Source organism: Vespula vulgaris, chromosome 25 (genome assembly GCF_905475345.1).
Source record: "Vespula vulgaris chromosome 25, iyVesVulg1.1, whole genome shotgun sequence".
NCBI classification, from domain to species: domain Eukaryota; kingdom Metazoa; phylum Arthropoda; class Insecta; order Hymenoptera; family Vespidae; genus Vespula; species Vespula vulgaris.
This window is the reverse complement of record NC_066610.1, coordinates 420,948-447,160: the sequence shown is the minus strand read 5'-3', so window position 1 is coordinate 447,160 and position 26,213 is coordinate 420,948. Positions and strand designations below refer to the sequence as shown.

At 27.2% G+C, this 26,213-nt stretch overlaps 2 protein-coding genes across 2 annotated transcripts; both read left to right on the top strand.

The window, feature by feature from the left end:
• Window positions 1-564: 564 nt before the first annotated feature.
• Window positions 565-5,918, top strand: LOC127072284 (odorant receptor 9a-like). Its single transcript, XM_051012584.1, has 6 exons — window positions 565-841; window positions 2,333-2,618; window positions 4,043-4,142; window positions 5,269-5,379; window positions 5,458-5,613; window positions 5,720-5,918. Exons 1-6 carry the CDS (start codon window positions 565-567, stop codon window positions 5,768-5,770), a joined length of 981 nt encoding a protein of 326 aa, XP_050868541.1. The 3' UTR covers window positions 5,771-5,918.
• Window positions 5,919-9,963: 4,045 nt separating this feature from the next.
• Window positions 9,964-19,846, top strand: LOC127072308 (odorant receptor 4-like). Its single transcript, XM_051012621.1, has 11 exons — window positions 9,964-10,124; window positions 10,223-10,447; window positions 10,554-10,666; window positions 10,741-10,872; window positions 10,979-13,024; window positions 14,631-15,078; window positions 16,580-16,865; window positions 17,448-17,547; window positions 18,976-19,086; window positions 19,165-19,320; window positions 19,409-19,846. Exons 5-11 carry the CDS (start codon window positions 13,004-13,006, stop codon window positions 19,457-19,459), a joined length of 1,173 nt encoding a protein of 390 aa, XP_050868578.1. The 5' UTR covers window positions 9,964-10,124; window positions 10,223-10,447; window positions 10,554-10,666; window positions 10,741-10,872; window positions 10,979-13,003; the 3' UTR covers window positions 19,460-19,846.
• The last annotated feature ends 6,367 nt before the right edge of the window (window positions 19,847-26,213 follow it).

Below are 26,213 nucleotides of genomic sequence, written 5' to 3'. Positions count from 1 at the left end.
TTGAGACAAAATTAAATTATTCTGGAATGGGCCTCAAGGTTTATTAATAAAAGGAAAAAGGCAATGAAATTTGCTTTTCCTTATCAAATCGGATAAATTTTTATTCGAATTATTTTTCTCAAAAATGTTGCATTAACGATAATAAAAAATAATAAAAACTGATTATCATCTTATTTTGGCACCAGTTATAATAAAAATTGCATATATATATATATATATATATATATATATATATATATATATATGTATGTATATACACACACATGTGTATATACATACATACACACACACATAAAACTATATCACCTGTAATGAAATGTATTTAAATGTCTAATAAAGTAATTAATCTAAAACAGATCTAGCAAATTAACAAATCGGATGTTTCTATTATAGGAAATAGGAATTGCCAACGTCAAGAGGTCATTCCTTTGGAGCGCAAGATTCTTAAAATGTTTAGGAATTTGGCCAATGAAGAACTACCTTCCGCTATTTCTCTTCTTCTTCATATATCTTATCATTCATTGTTCTCTATCACTCGCACATTTGCTTTTGGCTCCAAAATCTATGGACGACATCATATCAAACTTAGCAGAGAATATTGAACTAACGATGACACTTACGAAAGTAGCAATCACTAGAGTGAACAGAGAAGCGTTGAGTAAATTATCTATGGAAATCAAAGAATTTTCACTCACTGAGAAGTATGAAACTAAACAGGAAAAATTAACATTGTTGAATTATACTAAATTACCTCTATATTTTATTGTAATAATTGCCTCTTCAATGTTACTGGCCGAATCATTGTATTATATGAATGGAATTAGCAATGGAATTCATATTGGTAATTTATAATTTCTATTTTTTCTTTATATATGACATTACATTTTATATATTTTGTATTGATTCCTTCTTAGATTTGGAATATTGTGTATTTCGACTTTTTTGATTCATTTATTTGTTTATTTACTATTGAATTATTATATACCCGCACACGCAGACACATATTCATACAAACACGTATAAGCATGCTATAATCGCCAATCATTTTTAATATTTTTAATATGTAAATTAATTTCGTGCTCCAAACGTATAAAAGAATGCATATGTCATTGCATGTTGTTCTATTTTCGATCGGAATTTAATACAACGACTGGAAATTAAAGCACCAACAAGTTAGTCAATTATCTACACATAACTTTCGAAGATCAATAAATGCTAACGTTAGTTCAGACAATTTGACCAATCATCATTTAGACTTGATCCGATAATGTATCAAAGTAGATTATGTAAAGTAGACGATCTGCGGAATGCTATAATGATGTTTTGAAAACATAATAATATTCCTTGAGTCGGATACAAGATTGATAATGCAAAAAACATCTGACATTTTTGGTGTCACTTGTTCGACAGTGTAAAGATACTTTCATGAAATCGGAAGGTTATCTAGTCGAGGCATTTGTATTCCGCATCAAATGAATACGAACGAAGATCTTTGAGGAAGAATTTCCACATTGTTCTTATCTAGGCAACGAATTTATCTGTATCTTTGGATAATCTTTACTGTCGATGAGAAATGGGTCCTATCCAGCAATTTGAAACGATACGAATCAGTGACTATCTCCGAAACTATTCAGCTGTACCCACATCTAATCCAAGTCTAACATTGAAAAAGATTCTACCGTGGGTTTGATGGTATCGCATCGATATAATTCAATTTGAGTTACCATAACTGATTGCCGTTAAGGTTAATTGGAGCAGTTACATAAGGAATTGTTGAAATAACTGATGTCACAAGTCAACAATAAACGCGTCATACTAATGACGGAGTCCGTGCACCATAAACAGCCCGAAAAAATAATAAACTGATTTTACTAGGAAGTTTTACAGAATTCACGGTATTCATTCGATATTACGTCAGTGGATTACCATTTATTTAGATCTGTGGAATATTTCTTAAAATATGTAATGTTTCGAAATGTCAGTAGTTTTCAGTTTCATCTCGAATCATATTTTTCATCACAGCGTGCACCATTTTATGAAAGGTGATGTGAAAATTTACGCAAGAGATGGCAAATAAGCAATTGATCCTAAAATAATACAGAAAAGATTGTATCCATGAGTATGTCTAAATTTAAATTAATCGATTACGCATGTGTACCTCGTAACATAACACGAGTAATATGATTTTCTATTGTATCGACTATTAACTAGATATAAATATTTTGGAAAACTGTTTTAATCGACTAATCGAATATTTTAATTCTTGCATCTTTTCGTAAATTTTTTTCTGAAAAAAATATTTTGCTTCTTTTTCTCCTTTTCTATTTTTCAGCAAAGCAAAACAATTCCATGGGTTATAAGTTGCCGTATAGAACATTAGAAATCATGGAATTGAAGGACTACAGGATTTACGCTTTGTTTTGTGCTTATCAACTAATGTTCATACCTTCTATCGTATTAGGTTACGTAGGATTCGATTGCATGTTCGTCAATTTGTCCATTCAAGTAATTACACAGTTCGGCATATTGTCCTATAAGGTGAAAAGGATATTAACTAGATCTAAAAATTATCATGAGGGTATGAAGGAACTTATACTACGACATTATCGATTGATAAGGTAAAATATATAATTATGTAAAAATAGTTCATATATATATATATATATATATATATATATATATTGTCACGTCCCCATGTACTTGTGTGTGTTCAAATTCTTTTAAAAATTATCAATGAATTTAACGTACTAAGGTCAGCATAACTACATGTGAGGCATTATGTTATGTTACGCTCAAGGTAAGCGGACACGCGTGTTGGGTAATTCGCTGAGCGTCAATATACCGCACTTTAAGGCAACAAGTATGCATGTAGCACGTTGCACAGAGCATTAGACTGTACTACACCCGAAATCGACTGATATATGTGCGAAAGATAATAAGATAATAGATTTTACTGCGTTCAAGGCTAATAGACTCGCATGAAATATATAAACCAGACCGTCAATCAGCCTCTTCTTATGTTCTTCTATCCTCGAACTTTTGATTATTCAATTCCCTTGTGCATTTTTAGTCTGTCAATTAACTTGCGTTAGTTCTTTGTCTTTAAATTCCGAACCCTGCTATAATCCCTGTTTTACCATCCGAACTCTGTTAAGTTTTATCTTAATCTTATTATATTCTTTTGTTTGTGAGTTAACATAGAAGTAGGAGTAAATGCTTGATAATTATAACCATTAATTATTGTTATCCGGATGCGATGATGATCCCAAGCACCTTCCATTCCTAGCACGCACTCATCCTTGAGCATCCATTCGATCTAACAGTCAATAAACTGGAGCAAAAGGGCAAATTACAGCATCATCCTACCAGGAAAGGAAAATTCTTCAGAAAAAGGTAACACAACACTTACAGATACTCTGTCTTAATCCGTTTCGACTTAATCCACTTTCGACAGTTATGTTCGTGGGATCATTCTTGTTTCTCAATTCATCATTAACCTCATTTATTATTTTATTCAGAAATTTATTAATTAATTATTTTAGTTTCTCTATAAATATATGTTGTATTTATTGTATTTATATGTATGTAAATTATTTAATTTAGTAAAACATAATTAGAAAATGATTTCTTCGGAAAGCCATAGTTTGTTATTTGATTAATAAATCATTGCTTTTACGTTTTGCTATTTACATTGCTAACCATTTTGTTTTTCCATTATTTATACATTATATACTTATTTATTATTTTCCGTTTTCTTTCTATTTATTTATTTAATTATATTTTATGTCTTACTTTGATATTTATTCATTATTTTTTATTTTTTATTTGATTATATATTTACCAATTTCAATGTAATCCTCTTCATATTGTAAAATATATGAAAAATAAAAAGAAGTAATATTTCTTTTTGTATAACATTCGACATTCTTTCTGTATAATAAATCATTTCTGATTTTTTTCCAATAATGGAAAAGAAAACAATAACAATGAACTTAATCTTAATATTTCATTTATTATTAGTACATAAAATACAATATTTCAGATTGACGGAAGAACTGGAAAGTAACTTTAATTACCCGATTATGCAGCAACTGATGGGTTCCACCGTACATATCTGCATTGCCGGTTTCTATGTTCTGACGGTACAAATACAAGCAAATAATATAGTTTTTTTATCTTTTTTTTTTAAGAATATAAATAACACCGTAGCAAAAAAAAACATTTTTTCTACTTTCTGGTCATTTCATTTATTTTTGATTAATCTACGTAATTTATTGAAATAAACTTTTCTTTGCATGATAAGACTTACTTTAAGGATTGAATCGATAATTTTTTCTTCAAAAGTAATAAAAAATGGCGGAGAAACATGCATGAGCATTAATATAAACGAAAATTCGATCATAGTTGTACGAAAATCATCTTGCGTAGCAAATTGATGAACGACAAGATGAATTTGTACGAAAATCATCTTGCGTAGCAAATTGATGAACGACAAGATGAATTTTCATAACTCACAATTAGATTATTTAGAAGATTGATTTCTTGATTAAAAAGGCAAATAGGGATGTTCAATATCGTCTTGAATACGCTGTTGATAATTTAATGAATTAAAATCCCGACGCAAGGTGATTAAAACTTTCTTACGTATTTTTCGTAAATCCACAAAATCGACACAGTAACAAAGCATCTTTACTTGAATCCTTTTTAGTTTCCTTTAATTTCTTCAAAGCGTTTTTCGGTATAGCTTTACATTTATGATCAAAAGTGTTTTAATCAATCTTCAGTATTTGCTTGTTCTTAATTAAGTTATGATATTAATTCGTATAAACATTAATGATGTTGTCGTTGAATCTACTTCTACTTTATCGAAGGATTCCTTCTTCCTTTATTGTAGATGAATTTTTATACTTCATTTTAGATTCTTTGTATACAACAATTGTTATCAATCATTTCTCTCGTACTAGCAAATTGTACATATGTATAGCAAGAACATATCAACTTTTCGGAATTGCAATAAAATAAAAAACAATTGAAAAGGAGAATTAGATGTTATAGAAATGATATTGTCTGATTCGAGAGCATTTTACAAGATAGTTATGTTATTATTATAATTCAGCCATTTTTTATGGATATTCTTCACATTTATCTGCATTCAAAAAATGTAGGAAAGCATTGATTTTGTTTTTTATTCAACAAAATTTCATGTATCTTCTGCTAAGTATATATGATAACATCTAATCGATGCAATTCTTTTTTTTTTATTTTTAGAGTAATGTAATGGAAGATACTGTACAATTCATCTTATTTATTGCTTATTTCTTTTCTGTGATAAGCACACTTTTTATTTACTGTTTCATCGGTGAATGTTTTATTCAGGAAGTAAATAAAACCTCTATAATTTTTTGTACAATTGAAATATCAATCATCTATTTAATCTCATTCGTTTTATTTCATTAGAGTATGAATTTTGATAAAGCTATTTACAATTACGAATGGTATAACCTATCGCCAACGGAAGCAAAATTTTTCCTTATTTGTATGATACGAACGCAAAAACCGCAATGTCTAACGTCTGGCAAATTTACCATCTTGTCCTTGACCATCTTCACAGACGTAAGTATACATCCAGTGATTTTTTCTATTTTACAACTATGTCCCTTGTTGGAACAGTACAATTGTTATTTCATTATTATACTTATTTCTTTTCCAATATTTACAGATTCTCAAAACTTCGATGGGATATTTGTCGGTACTGCGAACATTTGTGTGAATACAACAAAAGTTAAATGGATTACGTAGTAACAAATTCTTCTATTTGTTTCTTGAGTCATCTTCCTTCATAGGAAGATAAACGGTTTGTCTATACATCGTTGACTTGTACTAGTGTTATAGATTATATAAATATAAGTTTAAGAAGATCTATCAAAACTCATAATTATTTTCTGCATAAACAAAATTAATATCGAATATAAGAGAAGTTTATCTGATATACCAAAGTTCTCATTCTTTAAAAGATATGAAGAACTATTTTCGATTCTATAGGTTTCCAGATGTACATGTGATAGAATAATAAAAAGAAATTGATTAGAAAAATAGAAATTAATAGGTATGTAGCTATGTAATTCTAAAAACAATGTCCTGCAAGATCATGGCGCCCATATATGTTTGTTCGACGAAAAATTATTATAATTTATGTGGAAGACCAAACGTAAGTAATCAATTTATTCAAAGTTAGAGGCATATGAGGCCAATTTTGTTGTTATTTTTGCTTTTTAATAAGTTTCGTATACACGCAACAGCAAGATCGGTATTGACAAAAACGTTCGTTTTTCTTTTACTTACATGAAAACCAAACCAGCTTTCTGATCAATCACAGATATTATATATATCCTCTATATTTATGTAGATACTACAATTGTATGCATTTTTTACCAGCTTTTTGTTTCAACTTATTACGGAAATATTAATTGTGTTTGATTAGATTATATTCAGAATTAATTATTTGACTGTTTCGTTCACATAGCTTTCGCATATCTTATCGGTAAAACTTATAAACAGTTTGTAATTACTCAAAAATTGATGGTAAGTGGGAACATTTTAATTTTACTAATAAACTGATAAACTTCCCGCTATATTCGAACGAAGAATGGCGATTATACCTTCAGGGGAAATGTTACTTTTCTTTCTACAACTACGATCGCCCTCTTTCCTAATATAGGAAAAAAGAAATAGAAAAATCAAAAAAAGGAAAAATGTCAATGATAGGTAATTAGAATATAGTTATAGCAAGTTTTACATGATAGTTGTGAATTGAAATGTCCAACGAGATAAACATAAGCAATGAAAGTACATATTTTTATACATACTCCAATTCATCACCTTCCATTACCTACCACATTCGATGATCGTAATAAATTAACTATTTAACTCGTCGTTAGAAGGGAACGAATCGTTTCTCAATATTTTTTTCGACGACTTCAGATTAACTATTCAACGTATCCCTACACTCGTACACCAACTTTTCAACCGAAGTTTACTAGGGGAGGTACAACCCTTTTGCCGACAGTCTGTCACGAATCTTCGAAGGAATGAAATGGAGAAGGAAAGCATAGAAGTAAGATAAAGAGTAGGGTTTGGTTTGTTTTCTTTTTCTTTTTTTCTAAACATAGAATCAGTCTTGTGTCTAATATACGGTATATACAACGCTGATAAGTGGGTAACCCACATCTTCATAATTTTTCATCGATGAAAGCGTTCCATTTTATTTCAATTAGAAATTATTTTTGAGGAATTTTAATTATTTTTTAGTTCTTATATATATTTTAATCATGTTTAATTAATTTTTAGTTTTTATATATATTTTTGTCATCTTGTATATGTTATTAGTCTTTTTCTTCTTTTTTATAAATTAAATTAAGTTTAAATAAACTTCAAGATCTATTAATAAATAGAAAACAATTAATATCATACATTCTTTTTATTATTGTACAATTTTGAACTGAACTATTTCTCTCAATTTGGTCGTATTAACCAAATAAAAAATTAGTAACGGTTTATTTTGACACCCATTATAATCTAATAAAGAATGCATAAATATCATGATAAGATAGTATGTAGATAAACTTATGAATACCATTAATATGTATCATTTTCTTTTCATCGTATTTAGATATTATTATTAAATACTGAAATATTAAAAAATTAATTTTAAATATTAAAATAATTCTGATATTTCAATATTTAAACACAATAAAAGCATCAATTATATATTTCTAATTGAATACATCTATATTTGAATAAATTAAATAATACAATGTATACATTTATATTCATATACATATTTTTTATTAAATGATTCAATTATAATAAAAAAACTCAGGTAAGATATGATCATGGTGAAATTCTCATAAATTAAAATAGGAATATATTTAATACCTGTAAATACCTATAATAATAATATGTGTATACACATATATGTTATTATATTAATTATGAATATATATATATATGTACACACATAATATATCAACCCCCAGAGAAACATACTCATACAAACACATACGAACATGCAATAGTGGCCAATCATTTTTAATATATCTAATAAGTAAATTAATTTCGTGTTTACAACGTTCAAAAAAATACATATACAATTGTATATTGTTTCACTTTCGATCGGGATTTAACTCAATTACTAGAAATTAAAGCATCAACAAGTTAATGATTATCTACACATAAGTTTCGAAGATCAATAAATGCTAACATTAGTTCAGACAATTTGATCAGTCATCATTTTAACTTGATCCAATATTGTTCAAAGTAGACGAACTTTTGGATGCGATAATGAGGTTTTGACAACATTATAGTATTACTTGAGTCAGATCCAAGATAGATAGTGCAAAAAACAGTTGGGATCTAACAAATTGGATCACTTGTTTAACAGTGCAAAGATAACTTTATGAAATCGGAATGTTATCTAGTCGAGGTATTTGTATTCCGCATGAAATGTTGAATACAAACGAAGATCAGCAAAGAAAAATATGAACATCGTTATTATCCATTTAATGATGATATTATCCATTCCTTAGCATAATCGTTACCGTTAATGAAAAATAAGACCTATACAGAAACTTGAAAGGATACCAATCAATGACTTTCTTCAGACATAATCAGCTATACAAACATTTAAACCAGGTCTGACATTGAGAAAGATGTCATCATGAGTTTGATGAAAACGCAGCAATGAAATTCAATTTGAGTTGCCATAACGAATTGGCATGAATGATTATTATCCACAATTGGGATGGTTACATAACGAATTGTTGAGAAAACTGATGTCACTGGTTAACAATAAACGCATCATACCGATAATATGCTAATAGAAAAGTCCATGGATCGAAACGAACTGAAGAAAATAAAAAACCAACTTTGCAAGGACGTTTTTTCGATTTCACAGTGTTCATTCGATATTATAGCATTGGATGAAACCATTTGATTAGATCTATACAATATATCATAAAAAATAAAATGTCTCGAAATGTCAGTAGTGTTCAGTTTCAACTCGAGTCATAACCTTCATCACAGGATTCTACTTTTTATGAAAGAGGATTTTAAGATTAAGAGAAAAGATGATAAATATGATTTGTTAAATAAGAAAATATTGTATCCAAGTGTGTCTAATTCGATTACTTGTGAGCACTCTGTAATATTACACGAGTAATATTGTATGAGCCATTAATACGATATGAATATTTGGAATATTTATTTTAATCAACTAATCAAATGATTTTGATTTTTTATCCTTTCGTAATTCTTCCTATTAAAAAAAATACTTTGTTTCTTTTCTTCGTTTTTTACTTTTCAGTAAGGTATAACATTTCTGTGGATTATAAGTTGCCCTACAGAATACTAAAATTTATTTATATAAAAAACTAATGTCTAATAAAGTTTTACATCTTGCTTTTCGCTTATCAAATAATATTTACACCTTGTATAGTATTAAGATACGTAGGATTCGATTTTTCTTTTTTTTCCTTTTTAAGAATATATATAAATCCATAGCAAAAAAAAACATATTTTTGCAACTTTCGTTGATTTTTCAGTAATTTACATAATTTATAAAAATAAACTTTTCTTTGCATGATAAAACTTATTTTAAGGATTAAATTGATAATATTTTCTTCAAAAGTAATAAAAAATGGCGGAAAAATAGAAATGGGCATTAATGAAGACGAAAATTCGTTACTTGTGATAACTTTTAGGATCGTCCACTGAAGTAAATAGAAAAAAATTTATTTCTAAAATGAAAGAATAAAACAAGTACGTCCCGAGCCGAATTTATTCTTGACAAATTGGCAGTTTTCTATTATCTTTTGGAATTTTACATTTATTGGAAATTTACTTTTATTTTTTACTATTTACAAAAGAAATCGTTTAGTTCGTATTGATTCGAAAAGATGGAAGTACTTCACTGCTAATGGCGCCACGAACTTGGATCGTCTAACATTATTAATGTATACGACGATCATTAGTGAAATTATAATAGTGAAATGTTAATCAATTGAGGTTCATTGTATCTACATCAACTTTATTCTAAACAAATTTTCATACTCCGCTTTATATTCTCTGTACACGGCAATTATTATCAACTTTTTTTCTGATATTATCAAACGACTAATATCAAAAACTTTTATTATAAGTATTACTCATATCTTAATATTTGCAGATTCTCAAATCTTCGATGAGATATTTGTCGATCCTGCGGATATGAAAGCATGGATATACTAATCTTGCGGAATTGCGACAAAATCGAAAACGATTGAAAAGGAGAATTGAATCCTACGGAAATGATACTGTTCGATTAGAGAGCATTTTAAGGGACATTTATATTATTACTATAACTCCGCCATTTTTTATGGATAATCTTCATAACTATCTGTATTCAAAAGATGTACGAAACAAATTAACTTCATGTTGTAAACAAAGAAATGTCACGTATGTTCTGAATTTATATGATAACATGTAATCAATGCTATTCTTTTTTCTTACTTTTACAGTAAAAAAACGAATGATACTTTAACATTGATGTTGTTCACTGTGTCCATCTCTTCCGTAATAAAGAGACTTTTTATTTACTGTTGCAACGACGGATATTTTATAGAGGAAGCAAGTAAGATATTAATAATTTCTTATACGATTGGAATATTCATTGCCCGATTAATTACATTTGTTTCATTCCATTAGAGTATCTATTTTGGTAATACCATTTACAATAACGAATGGTGTAATAGGAAACGGACTCGAAATTTTTTCTTGTTTGTACGATATGAATATATTTACCATCTGGCAAATTTATCTTTGTTCATTTTCACGGACGTAAGTATACATCGATTGATTTTTTCTATTTTTAAATTGCGTTCCTCGTTGTAACAATACAATCGGTTCTTTATTGTAAGTATTCTTTATTTCTTTATATTTGCAGATTTTCATATCTTTGGTAGGATACTTATTGGTTCGGCAGATATTTTACTGAAAAGAACAAAAGTAAAATGGAGTATGTACTAACAAATTTTTTTCTTTTTCTTAACCCATATTCTTTCGCAGAACAACAAACTGTTTGATTATGCATCATTCACTTATACTAGGGTCATGGATTATATAAATATAATTTAAAGAAGATCTTTCAAAATTCTCATTTCTTTTCTTTATAAACAAAATTAATATCAATTGTAAGAGAACTTTGGTAGATATATCAATTGTCGCATTTTTTAAAAGATATGGCCAACTATACCCGATTTTATTAATTTCCAGACGCATATTTGAAAAATTAAAAATGATAATATTAAAAAAAATTTGTTAGAGAAATTACAATAAATAGACCAATAGGTCTATAATTTGAAAAAGTATGGCACTCATATATGTCTGTTCAAAAAAAAAGTATTATTATTATTTATACTCATGCCCAAAACATAGGTAATCAATTTTGTCAAAGTTAAAAAGACATAAGAGTCCAATTTGTTTTCTTTTTGGTATTATCGCTTTTTAATAAATTACGTATATATGCGTTAAGAAAATTTTTATTGACAAAAATGTTATTTTTTTTTTTTTACTTTCATGAAAGTGAAAGAATTTTCTACTAACTACAGATATTATATAAATATTGCCTATAATTACTTAGATACTGTAGTTGCCTGCATTTATTGTCAGCTATCTGTTCAAAACTATTATAAAAATATTAATTGAATTTGCATAATCAATATTGAGAATTAATTATTGGATGATCTCGTTTGCCTAACTGTTTCAAAAAATGATCACTGCTGCATCCACTTACTGCAAAATTAATAAATAATTAATAGCTTTTAATTATTTGAACATCGAAATATATAAACCACTATATAATATTTTATATATAATTAAAATTCAATAAACTAATAAATACAAATCATAAAAAAAGTGTAACATTTCGTTACAAAAATGAAAGAAAATAATGAAAACAAATATTAATTAAAGTCTGCGTAAAAAGTAGAATTAATAAAAACACTTACCGATATACAAAGAATAGAAAAAAAAGTTGGAAAATTTGAAGCTAACATAAGATACGTAAAAAAGTGATAAGTTAGAAAAATATATTTAGTATGAATAGATAATGAAAATAAATTATCAGAAAGAAGACAGGTGTGTCAATAAAGCATAATAATTTGAAAATAAAGAAAAGGAAATCTTAGATCAAAGACAACTGATATCAAAAAAAAGTTTCATTTTTGCATAAAATTCTTATATGTTCATAAGTACTATACTCTTCACTACCGAATCATGGAACCCTCTATAATAAAGGACAAAAGTACAGATATTCAATTCCACGGAATACTTACGAATACTTATTTCCGTGAAAAGTAAATTTTTTTTAACCCACACCACTAATTCAGGCACAATGTCTTCCGTTCATAAAATGCAAAATTGTTTGGAACAAGAAGGAACTCGGAAAGACAATCGAACGAAAAGTTGTGGACGTTGTAAACTTCCAGCAATGCCCTGCAGAAGAAGGGTAATTATACCCTAGAGTCAGATGTTAATTTTTTTTTCTATAACTATGATCACCCTCTTTCCTAAAATAAAAAAGAAAGAAAAAGAAGAAAGAGAAAAAGGAAAAATTTCAATGACAAGTAATTGAAATGGAATTATAATAAGTTTTACACGGAGGTTGTGAAACAGAGGGATATACTACGAAGTGAACAGAAGTGATGAGAGCACATTTTTTATGTATAGTCGAATCCCCCTCCCAACAGTGCCGTAGACCGACCATAACCGTAGATCGTAAAGTACGGGTTTAACTCGTTATTAGAAGGAGTTACGAACGAGTTGTTTCTCAATTTTTTTTTTTCGTCGACTTGAAATTAATTATTCAAGCAACCCTTATACGCGTATTGCAACTTTTCAAACAGAGTTTACTAGGGAGGTCGCTCGAACGTTTTACCTTCAGTCTCTCGCGAACCTTCGAAGGGATAAAATGGGAAAAGATAGCATAGAAGTAAGATAAAGAGCACGGTTCGATTTTTTTCTCTTTTCTTTTTCTAACCATAGAACGAGTTTCCTATCTAATATATAATAATCGTATTTGCAATACTGATAAGTGAAGTGGATATCCTACATATTAATTGGAAATTATTTTCCATTGATCAAAGTGTTCCAATCGTGTTTCTATTCAAAATTATTTCAGTGGAATATTATTTCCGAATTAATTTTTATCTCCTGTATATATATTTTTGTCGTCATGCAATTTTATTTATAAATATACAGATCTTATTAGTTTCTTTATTCTTTTCATTCTTATACTTCCAAGAGTATTTCATGACGACTCGCTTGTTTTTTCTTTTCTTTTACGCCTACAATTATATCGTCAACATGTCTGCTTTTGAACTTTGATTTTTGATCGTAAAGAATATTTTGACTTTACGAATAGAAGTTTTAAAAGAAATAAATGATTATCTTAATATACGTTGGAAAATATAGTGAAAAATATGAACCGATGAGGTTTAATAATTGTATTCAATTCATTCTGTGAAGAATCGTGGGGCGAAATTTCGAACAGATAATATATCGGGTGTTTAAAACAATGCGTTAACAAATCTTTATCTCGGAAAAGCGACATTTTTATGAAAAATTGTTGTATCAAGTGTTATTTGATTACAATAGGGAAAGTATTACAGCATTTATTCATTTTATTTAGTGAAAATATTTAACGTCATTACAGGATCAACATTGTTGTTCGATAAAAATATATTTTATATTGAAAATTTACTTGAGTTATCATCTTTTTTTTAACGCATAATAAGTTTCAATTATAAAAAATGTAGGCTCGTATATAGGCAAAATTATATTACTTCTGAATTGACTAAAAAATCTTTTAATCAGTAGGAAAAAAATGTAATAATTCATCCACTTTATTATCGAACAAATTTCATCTGAACTATTTTTTTCAAATACGTCGTATTAACGAAATAAAAACTTACTACCGCTTTATTTTGGTACCCATTATAATATAATAAAGAATACATAAATATGATTATAAACGATATATATTTATATATATCAATACTATTAATACGTTTTTTTTTCGTAATACTTACATATAAAAATTAACATATTATTTATTAAATTAATATAAAATTAAACATTATAATTTAACATATAAAAACATAATTATTAATTATTTAAATATTAAAATATTAATCTCGAATATTAAAATAATTCCAATATTCAAGTATTTAGTAGCAGCGAGAACATCACTTACATATTTCTAATAAAATATATGTATATTTAAATACACTAAATAATAGAATGTATACACATATATGCGTATATATCTTTTTTCATTGAGTGATTTAATTTTATTACAAAAAGTGAGGTAAGATACGATCTTTTTAAAATTATCGTAAATTAAACTCTGCATTCATAAATATGTGTATATCTATAGTAATCTGTGTTATATTAATAACAACCATATATTATTATTTATATTCTATTAACAACAAAATATTTATATAAACTGTAATAAAATGTATTTGAACACAAAATAAAAATAATTAATTCATCACCAATATAGCAAATTAACCAACTCGATTTTTTTATTATAGGAAATAGGAATTGCTAACGTTCAGAGATCATTCAATTGGAGCTCGCGGCTTTTAAAATGTATGGGAGTTTGGCCATTGAAGAACTACGTTCCGCTATTTCTCTTCTTCTTCATATATCTTTCTATTCATTGTTCTCTAACACTCTTACAATTGATTTTGACTCCAAAAACTATGGAGAACGTGGTATCCAACATGGCAGAGAATATGCTTCTAACGATGACACTTACCAAAATAACAGTCGCTAGAGTAAATCGAGAAGCATTGGGTAAATTATTTGCCGAAATCAAGGATTGTTCACTCACTGAGAAATATGAAACTAAAGAGGAGAAATTGACATTTTTTAATTATACTAAATTACCTCCATATTTTATTATAATAATCGCCTCTTCAATGACAATGGTCGAAATATTATATTACTCGAGTCGACTTACATATGGAATTCAAAGTGGTAATTTATAATTTTTGTTTTTTTTTATATTTTAATTATTTTATATTTTATTTATTTTGTATTAATTTATTTTTTATTATATTTTAATTATTATTTAATTTTATTTAAATTATATTTTAATTATTTTATATTAATTCCTTCAGAGATTTGCCACCTTGTGTAGTACGATAATTTTTTTTAAATAATTTATCCGTTTATTTATTACTGAATTAATAGATGTACCCACACATACATACACAGACACATACTCATACACACACGCACGAGCATGCAATAAGCGCCCATCATCTTTAATGTTTTTAAAAAATAAACTAGTTCTGTCCTCCCAACATTCAAAAAAATACATACGTCATTGCATGTTTTTTCATTTTCGATCGGGATTTAACGACACGACTAGAAATTAAAATAATAACAAATTAGTGATTATCTACGGATTAATTTTAAAGATCAATTAGTTCGAATATCAATTCAGAAAATTTGGTCAGAGATCATTTTGACTTCATACGAAAATGTTCAAAGAGGACAACCTGCGAAATTAGATAATGTTGTTTTAAAATGGCTACTTCAGTCGTATTCAAGAGTGATAATACGACAACAGCTGATACATTTGGGCTTTCTTGGATGACAATGCAAAAACGTCTTCATGGAAAATCAAGATATTTGTATCCTGCATCAATTGTCGAATATGGAGGAAGATCAGCGAGGAAGAATTTGCAAATCGTTATTGACAAGACAATGAGGTGATCAATTTCCTAGTATAATCGTGACCGTCTATGACCGACAGTAACTTAAAACGACACCAATCAATGACTTTCTACGAACCCACTGTTGCTACCCATATGTAAGCCTGATCTGACTTTGAAAAAGGTACTATCGTGCGTTCGATGGTAACGCACCGGCATAATATATTTTGAGTTACCATAACCAATTCCTGCTGATGATTATAGTCAACAACTGGAACTGCTGTATAATTAATTTTTTAAAAAACTGCTGGCACTGTTCAACAATGAATGCGTCATATCGCAACATGCTAATGGCAGAATCCGTGGACCGAAATCAACCAAAGAGAATGATAAACCAACTTTGTTAGGAAGTGTTATTGAATTCACAATATCAATTCAATATTAAGTCATTTATCTAGATCTGTGGAATATTTCATAAAAAATAAAAGTTCTCGAAATGTCAATAGTTTTCAGTTTCACCTCGAATCATATTTTTCATCACTGTGTGCACATTATTATGTAACAGGACTTGAAAATTTACAGGAGAGATGGCAAACACGCAATTGATTAGAAAATAATTTTTAAAAAATTTCTATCCATGTCTGTCTAACTTTAAATTAATCGATTACTTATGATTTTACATTGTATCGGACATTAATTCGATATAAATATTCGAAATATTTGTTTTGATCATCTAATCATATGATTTTGTTTCTTTATCTTTTCGTAATTATTAAAAAAAAATATTTCGTTTCTTTTTCTCTTTTTCTACTTTTCAGCAAAGAAAAACGGTTCCATGGGTTATCAATTGCCGTACAGAACATTACAAATCATCGATTTAAGTGACACCAGGACTTACGCTTTGATTTGTGCTTATCAAGTAATATTCGTACCTTGTGTCGTATTAGGTTACGTAGGATTCGATTGCATGTTCGTCAATTTGTCCATTCAAGTAATTGCACAGTTCTCCATATTGTCCTATAAAGTGAAAACAATATTAAATCATTCTAAAAATTATCATGAAGGTATGAAGGAACTTGTACTCCGACATTATCGATTGATAAGGTAAAATATCATATAATTATATGAAAATAATTGATGTCTATTTGTGTGTGTATTTGTATATATAAACAATGATAAGTAATTGAATTTAAACGTTTATTAATTGATTTCAGTAAATTATTTACGAACAGACATGCATACAGACACACACACACACATTATTGTGTTTTGTAATACATTATTAGACATAGATTTTTTCGAAAAGCTATAGCTTGTTATTTGATTAATAAATTATGCCGACTCTCATGTAGTTTTTGATTCAACCATTTAGGTCTTTCCTGCTTTATTTACTATTTTTTATGAACTACTCTTTATTTATTATTTAATTATTTATTCATTATATTTCATTTATCACTTCAGTGTATATTCATTATTTATTATTTATTATTTGATCATGTATTTATTAATTTCAAACCTGTTTATATTGCGGAATATATCAAAAATAAAAAAAGAAATATTTCTTTCTGTATAATACTGCATTAATTTCGTTTCTATCAACTTTTTCAATAATGAAAAGACAATAATAATAATGAATGCAATCGTAATATTTCATTTCTTATTTCTATATGAAATATAATATTTCAGATTGACAGAAGGGTTGGAAAATAACTTTAATTACCTGATTTTGCAACAACTTTTGGGTACCACCATTCATATTTGTATTTCTGGTTACTATTTAATTATGGTACAAATACAATAGAACATATCTTTCTCTTTTTTTTTCTCTTTTTAAGGATGTACATAACTTCGATGCACAAAAAACATTTTTTTGCTACTTCCTTACATTCTCATTTATATATCTGATCTACGATAGGAAATATTTTAAAAATTAAATTGATAATTTTTTCCTCAAAAGTAATAAAAAATGGCGGAGAACCAAATGTGACCATAACTATATATGAAAATTTGTACAAACTATCTACAATAATTTCTATAACAATCCACGATGTAAAAAGAAAATTTTTTCTCGAAATATAAGTGTTAAATGAGTACTTTCCGATTCGAAATGGCTAACGTTTACATTTATCAATTATCAGTTCTCAAAAAAAATTGCACTGTTGTTTTCATTAAAAAAGAAGAACAAAAAAAACGATAAGAAGTTTAAAATTTAATGCAGATAATGATCGAAAAATTTTTGATAATTAGATATTTTTGATAATAAATTCAGATATTTTGATATAAAATTTTCGACGTTACTGTTAAGAAAAATACGCATCTAAAGTTCCCCATTGCATTTACAAACAGATAACGATTATCTGTGTATACTAGTAATCAATAATCGATTTCAGATACCATCTAAGGAACCTTCAAATGTAAAAAGAAAATTTAATTGATATTAATGTTCGTGTTTATAAAATCAGCAAGCCTCTATTCCAACGTTTTGGAGATCGCGTTCGACAATAGTTATGCGAGAATCATCTACTTCTGTGTCAAACTGATAAACGAGTGGATCAATTTCCATAGACAACGATGGCATTATTATGAAGATTAATGTCATTCCTTGATTAAAAAAATAAGCAAGGATGTTCAATAGGATTTTTGTCATCTCGAATTTGTCGTTAATAGTTTAACGAGCCAAAGCCTCAATGCAAAATGATCAAAACATACGTTGGTATTTTCCGTAAATCCGCAAAATCGACGTAGTAATAAAGTAACTTTATTTGGATTCTCATTAATTTCTTTTAATTTCTACGAAACGTTTTTCGGCAAAATTTTAGATTTATGATTAAAAGTGATTTATTCAATATTTAGCATTCACTCGTTAGCAATTACATCATGATTCTGGATCATATAAATAGTAATTATGTATAAGATGCTTATTTGGGAAACTAAAATGTAAAATGTTCATCGAATGAGTTGTTATTGCATCTATTTCTACTTTACCGACGGATATCTTTCGTATGTGCTAATTGTTATCAGTTTTTTTCCTATAATAGAAATCCTGTATTATCGCTATAACTCTGCCATTTTTTATAGATTTCTTTCATAATTATCTGCATTGAGAAAAAGTAAGAAAGAAATTGATTCCGTTTTATATACGAAAAAAAGACATGTACATCCTTAATTTATATCGTAACATTTAATCGATGCTATAATTTTTCTTTACTTTTAGACTAAAGAGACGGCAGATAGTATAACTTTGATTTTATTCGTTTTGTACGTCTCTTGTGTGATAACGACACTTTTTATTTACTGTTTCATTGGCGAATGTTTTATACAGGAAGTAAATAAGACGTTAATAATTTCTTGTATGAATGGAATATTAATTATCCGATTAATTCCATTTATTCTATTCCATTAGAGTACCAAATTTGGTAACGCCATTTACAATTACGAGTGGTATAACTTACCGGCAACTGAATCGAAATTTTTTCTTATTTGTATGACACGAACGAAAAAGCCGCAATGCCTAACGTCTGGCAAATTTGCCGTCTTATCCTTGACCATCTTCACAGACGTAAGTATACTTCGTATAATATTTTTTTGTTTTAAATAATGCTGTAACAATTGTTATTATTTCTTTATTTTTCTCTTAATATTCGTAGATCGTCAAAACGTCGATGGGATATTTATCGGTAATGCGAACATTTGTGTGAAAAGTACAAATGCGAAATGGATTACGTAGTAACAAATTGTTTTTTTTTTTTAAGTCATCTTCCTTTGTAGGAAGACAAATGATTTGTCTATACATCGTTGATTTCTACTAGCATTATAGAAAATATAAATACAATTTTAAGACGATCGATCAAAATTCGAAGTATTTTTCTTCATCAACAAAGTTAGTAGCAAATATAAAAGAACATTACTAGGGACAACTATTGTTTAATTTTTTATAATGTATTGCTAATTATTTGCGACTTCATTGGTTTCTACAAGTACACTTAATAATGTAAAAATAATAAAAATGGAAAATAAAAATTTGCTAGAAATACTGAAATAAAAACGTATGTAGCTATGTAATTGAGAAATGTATGTTATGTAAGATTACAGCGCCCATATATGTCTATGTACAACATTGATTGAACATATATATTTATGACCAACAATTATTATTATTTTTATTGACAGGGATGTCCAAACATAAATAATCAATTTCTTCGATTAAAACTATATCTGGGCCAATTTTTCTTTTTGTTATTATTGTTTTTCAATACATTACATATACATTTGCTAACAAAATTATCAGTGACAAAAACGTTCTTTTTTTTTTTACTTACATGAAAACCAAACGAACTTACTGATCATTCACTGACATTATGAAAATGTCGTCTATACTTATTTAGATGCTGCAATTGCATTAATTATTGGACGAAAAGTTTGTAAAAATTATTAATGCTGCATTCACTATCTATAAAATTTCTGAAGTTGTAATATAATTTGATTATTTCAATAACAAAATATACTGATAACATATAATATTTTAAATAAAAAAAAAATTAAATGAACTAATAAGCAGAAACAATAAACATAATAAAATATTTCATTATAAAAATGAAGAAAAAATGAAAACAAGCGTTAGTCAAAAAAAAATATAAATATTTCCATGTCAATAAATAAGCAAATTAATATCTGCATAAAAAATATATTAAATAAAAACCATTGATGATAAAAGAAGAAAAAAAAAAGAAAAATTTCGATAGAATCAAAATTCGTGAAAGGCAAGGAATACGTAAAAAAAAATATACTTAGCGTGAGAAAATAACAAAACTAAAACTTTATAAAAAAAGAAAAGATTTGTGAGGTAACTATAACTAATAAAGAATAATTATTTAGAAATAAAGAAAGAAATCTATTTAGAATAAAGAAAAACTGATAATAAGAAAAAACAAAAAAGTTTTCTTTTTGCCCAAAATTCACGGGCGTCTTTAACGTGAAAGTTTCTATAATGAGGAAAATGGAAATGATATTAAATTCCACCGACTATTTACGAATGCTTATGTCCTTGAAAATAAAATATTTTGGTATAAACTACCACTATTAATTCAGGCACAATTAATGTCCTTAATTCATCATATTTAATAAAACTAGAAGCAACAAGGAAACGAAATAATAATCGAGCAAAAGGTAATGGGGATGGAAACATTATTATATTGCTTATAAAGTGATAAACTTCCATCTATATTCGAGCGAAGAAAATTGATTATAAGGTGAGACCTAAGGTGAGATGTTACTTTTTTCTCTACAACTACGATCAACCTTTTCTCTAAAATAGGAAAACATTTAAAAAAAGGAAAAACGGAAATATAAATAATAAAACGGCAGATAATTGGAATGGAACTATGTTTTATATAGAGGTCATGAAACAGGCAGATGAACTATACTACCAGGTGAACAGAAGCGATGAGAGCATATTTTTTATGTATACTCAAATCATCCTCCTGCCGCTATCGGCAACCTACCAAAATCGATGATCGTAACAAAGTAACTGTTTAACTCATTGTTAGAAAGGGTTAGCGACGAGTTGTTTTTCAGTCTTTTTTTTCAATTTGAGATTAATTATACAATCACCCTCTACACGTACATACCAACTTTTCAAACAAAGTTTACCAAGGAGGACGATCGATCATTTTGCCGTCAGTTTGTTATGAACTGTTGAAGGGATAAAATGAGAGAAGATAACGCAGAAGCAAGATAAAGACCGCAGTTTGTTTTTTTCTCTTTTTTGTTTTTTCTGTTTTTTCTTTCTAATCTTAGAACGAATCTCTTTTCTTAGTGAACAATATATCGATTTTTCGTGAACAAATTTCGAAATTTTCGAAATTTTTAGTGAACAATATATCGATTTTTCAAAGCGATGCTTCAATAAATCTTCATCTCAGAAACGCAGTATTTTTGAAAAAAGTTGTTCTAATAAGTGTTATCTGATTTCAACTGGGGAAAAATTATTTTATTTATTATTTTTATTTCATGGAAAGATTTAACGGCATTTCACGGTCAATTTTGTTGTTTAATGAAAAATGTAGTTCATAAAAGATTTACTTTTTTTTTTAGAGAATAATAACGTTCCAATATAGAAAATGTATATTCATATTTAAAGAAAATTAATTTATTCCACAAAATTTTTAATAAATTCAACAAAAAATGCAGGAGTATATAGTCCTCTTATACTCCTTTTATATGATAAAGTTTTTGATTAGACAACTTTTATTTGATTTATTTTTCTCAAATACGTCGTATTAAGGAAATAAAAAATTAGTAATTCATCATTTTTACATGAGTTATAATGTAATAAAAAATGCATAAATATGATGCAAAACTAGTATGAACACAAATATGTATAATATGCACGTATTAAAGTACAATACTATAATATGTATAATTTTCTTTTCGTACCATTTAAATATTGTTCCTAAATATTTAAATATTAAAAAATTAATCTTGAATATTGACATAATTCTAATATTCAAATATTTAATAGCAGACACAGCATTAATTATATATTTCTAATTAAATGCATGTATATTTAAATACACATAATGATAGTACATATACACACATACATACATACATATACTTATATATATATATATATATATATATATATATATATATATACATGTTGAAATAATTATAAATTAAAATCGGCATACATATAATAACTATAATAATGTATAATAATAATCAGTATAAACACTTATTGCATTAATTATTACATTAATTATCATTAATTATAAAAATATGAACATATAGGTCATACGAATGTATATTGTAATATATACATGCATGCATATATATTATATATATATATATATATATATATATATATATATATATATAATAAAGAGCAATTTAATATTTACAAATTGCAATAAAAAATTATATTTATATTAATACATAAATATATTAATATATCAGTATGTTATATAAATATAATTATATTAACTGTAATCAAATGTGTTTAGAAACATAATAAAATAATTAATCTAAAACCAATCTAACAAATTAATCAATTGGATGTTTCTATTATAGGAACTAGGAATTGCTAACTTCCGGAAATCATTCATTTGGAGCTCAAGATTCTTAAAATGAATGGGAATTTGGTCATTGAAAAAGTACGTTCCGATATTTCTCTTTTTCTTCATATATCTTTCCCTTCATTGTTCTCTAACAATACTACAATTGTTTTAGGTTCCAAAACTATTGGTGAATGTCATATCGAACATCGCAGAGAATATTTCTCTAATGATAACGCTTACGAAAGTAACAATCGTTAGAAAAAACAGAGAAGCATTGAAACAGCAAGAAATTGACATTCGTGAATTATATTAAATTACCTCCATAATTTATTATAATAATTGCCTTCTCAATGACGCTGGTCGACATATTGTATTATACAAGTCGACTTATCAGAGAAATTCAAATTGGTAATCTATATATATGTTCTTTTTTATATATGACATTATATTTCATATTAGATTTAATTTATAGATTTGCGACCATATCTTTTATAGTTCGACGATATCTTTTAATTCGTTTACTTATTTATTCATTATTAGATTATTAAATATATCCATACACAGAAACACATATTCATACACACATGCACGAGCATGCAAAAGTCGCCAATCATCTCTAATATTTCTAATAAGTAATTTAATTTCATGCTTCCAATGTTCTAAAGAATGTATACATCATTGCATGTTGTTTTATTTTCGATTGAGATTTAACTCACTAGAAATTAAAGGAATAATAAATTAGTGATTATCTATCGGTAAATATCGAAGACCAATAATTGCCAACATTGATTTAAACGATTTGATCAATAGTCATTTAGACTTAATCCAATAATTTTCGAAGTAGACAACCTGCGGAATTCAACAATAATATTTTGAAATCATTATTGAATTTCTTGTATCGTATTCAAGATTATCAATACGAGAAACATCTAATATATTCAAAGTCACTTGGTCAACAGTGCAAAGATGCCTTCATAAAATTTGAAAGCTATCTAGTCGAGGTATTTGTATTCAGCATCAATTGTCGAATACAAGAAAAGATCAGCGAGGAAGAATTTGCATATGTTTATTGAGCAGACAAAGAAATTATCCATTTCTTAATATAATCGTTACCAACGATAGGAAATGAATCTTATATAGCAACTTAAACGATACCAATCAATGAAGTTACCTAAACCGACCACCGCTCAAACAATAATAATGAACTCAAACGTAATATTTCATTTTTTAATTTTACATGAAATATAATATTTCAGATTGATGGAAGAATTGGAAGATAACTTCAATTATCTCATTATGCAACAACTATTGAACTACCACAATTCATATCTGTACTTGCGTTTAGTACGTATTAATGATACAAATACAAGTGAATAATATGTTTTAAGAATATACATCACTCTTAGCAAAAAAAAAATTGTTTATCTTTCATTTATTGTTGTTAATATTCAATATATACTAATATGCATAATTTTCATTGTCGTTTATAATCTACATACATTAATCTACATAATTTATTAAAATAAACTTTTCTTTGCGTGATAAAACCTATTTTAAGGACTAAATTGATAATATTTTCTTCAAAAGTGATAAAAAATGGCGGAGAAATATAAAGGAGTATTAATATAGGCGAAAATTCGTTACTTGCGATAATTTTTAGGATTGCTCGCTGAAGTAAATAGAAAACAATTTAATTCTAAAATGAAAGAGTAAAACAAATACTTTCCAAGTCAAATTTTTTAAATGTTTCTTTAACAAATTAGTAGAAATTTACATTTATCTCATATTACTTTCGAAAACAATCGTTTGGTTCGTATTTGTCCAAAAAACTAGAAACACTTCGCTCTCAACGATGCCTGAATTGTTTAATATTATTGATGTATATGATGCTCACTAATGAAATGGCAATTATGAAATGTCAATCGAATGAGTATCATTGTTCTACTTCAACTTCACTGATGTATCACTTGTTACTTTATTTTAATTGAGTTTTTATGCACCGCTTTACATGCTCCATACACAACAATTATTATCAACTTTTTCTCCCACACTATCAAATGACTAATATGAAAGACTAATATAAAGCAAACTTTCAAGTAAACAAAGAAATGTCATGTATGTTCTGAATTTATATGGTAACATGTAATCGATGCTATTCCTTTTTTTACTTTTACAGTAAAAAAACGAATGATACTTTAACATTGATGTTGTTCACTCTTCCGTAATAAAGATGCTTTTTATTTACTGTTTCAACGACGAATATTTTATACAGGAAGTAAATAAGTATTGATAATTTCTTATACGATTAGAATATTAATTGCCCGATTAATTACATTTGTTTCATTCCATTAGAGTATCTATTTTGGTAATACATTTACAATAACGAGTGGTGTAATTTATTGGAAACGCACTCGAAATTTTTTCTTGTTTGTATGATACGAATATATTTAACATCTGGCAAATTTATCTTTGTTCATTTTCACGGACGTAAGTATACATCGATTGAGTTTTTCTATTTTGAAATTGTGTTCCTCGCTGTAACAATATAATTGTTTCTTTATTGTAAGTATTCTTTATTTCTTTATATTTGCAGATTTCCATATCTTTGGTGGGATACTTATTGGTTCAGCAGATATTTTACTGAAAAGAACAAAAGTAAAATGGAGTATGTACTAACAAATCTTTTTCTTTTTCTTAACCCATATTCTTTCGCAGAAAAACAAACTATTTGATTATGCATCATTGACTTGTACTAGGGTTATGGATTATATAAATATAATTTAAAGAAGATCTTTCAAAATTCTCATTTCTTTTCTTTATAAATAAAATTAATATCAATTGTAAGAGAACTTTGGTAGATATATCAATTGTCGCATTTTTTAAAATATATGGCCAACTATTCCCGATTTTATTAATTTCCAGACTTGAAGAGTTGAAAAATTTGCAGATTTGAAAAATTAAAAGTGATAATAATAAAAAAAATTTGTTAGAAAAATTACAATAAATGAACAAGTAATTCTACAATTTAAAAAGGTATATTACATTAAAACATGGCACTCATATATGTTTGTTTAAAGAAAAATTATTATTATTTATACTCATGCCCAAAACATAGGTAATCAATTTCGTCAAAGTTAAAAAGATATAAGTGTCCAATTTGTTTTCTTTTTGGTATTATTGCTTTTTAATAAATTATGTATACATACGTCAATAAAATTCTTATTGACAAAAATGTTCTTTTTTTTTTACTTTCATAAAAACTGAAAGAACTTCCTGCTAACTACAGATATTACGTTAATATCGCCTATAATTACTTAGATACTGCAGTTGTGTGCACTTATTACCAGCTATCTGTTCAAAACTATTATAGAAATATTAATTGAATTTGCATAAT

Bases quoted from the DNA above. Each gene is read 5' to 3' on its own strand.
- LOC127072284 (XM_051012584.1), top strand. From the start codon at position 565: ATGGACGACATCATATCAAACTTAGCAGAGAATATTGAACTAACGATG. The intron at 4,143-5,268 runs GTACAAATACAA...TTTTATTTTTAG, and splicing joins CCGGTTTCTATGTTCTGACG to AGTAATGTAATGGAAGATAC. The intron at 5,614-5,719 runs GTAAGTATACAT...CAATATTTACAG, and splicing joins CCTTGACCATCTTCACAGAC to ATTCTCAAAACTTCGATGGG.
- LOC127072308 (XM_051012621.1), top strand. From the start codon at position 13,004: ATGGGAAAAGATAGCATAGAA. The intron at 19,087-19,164 runs GTAAATAAGACG...CTATTCCATTAG, and splicing joins GCGAATGTTTTATACAGGAA to AGTACCAAATTTGGTAACGC. The intron at 19,321-19,408 runs GTAAGTATACTT...TAATATTCGTAG, and splicing joins CCTTGACCATCTTCACAGAC to ATCGTCAAAACGTCGATGGG.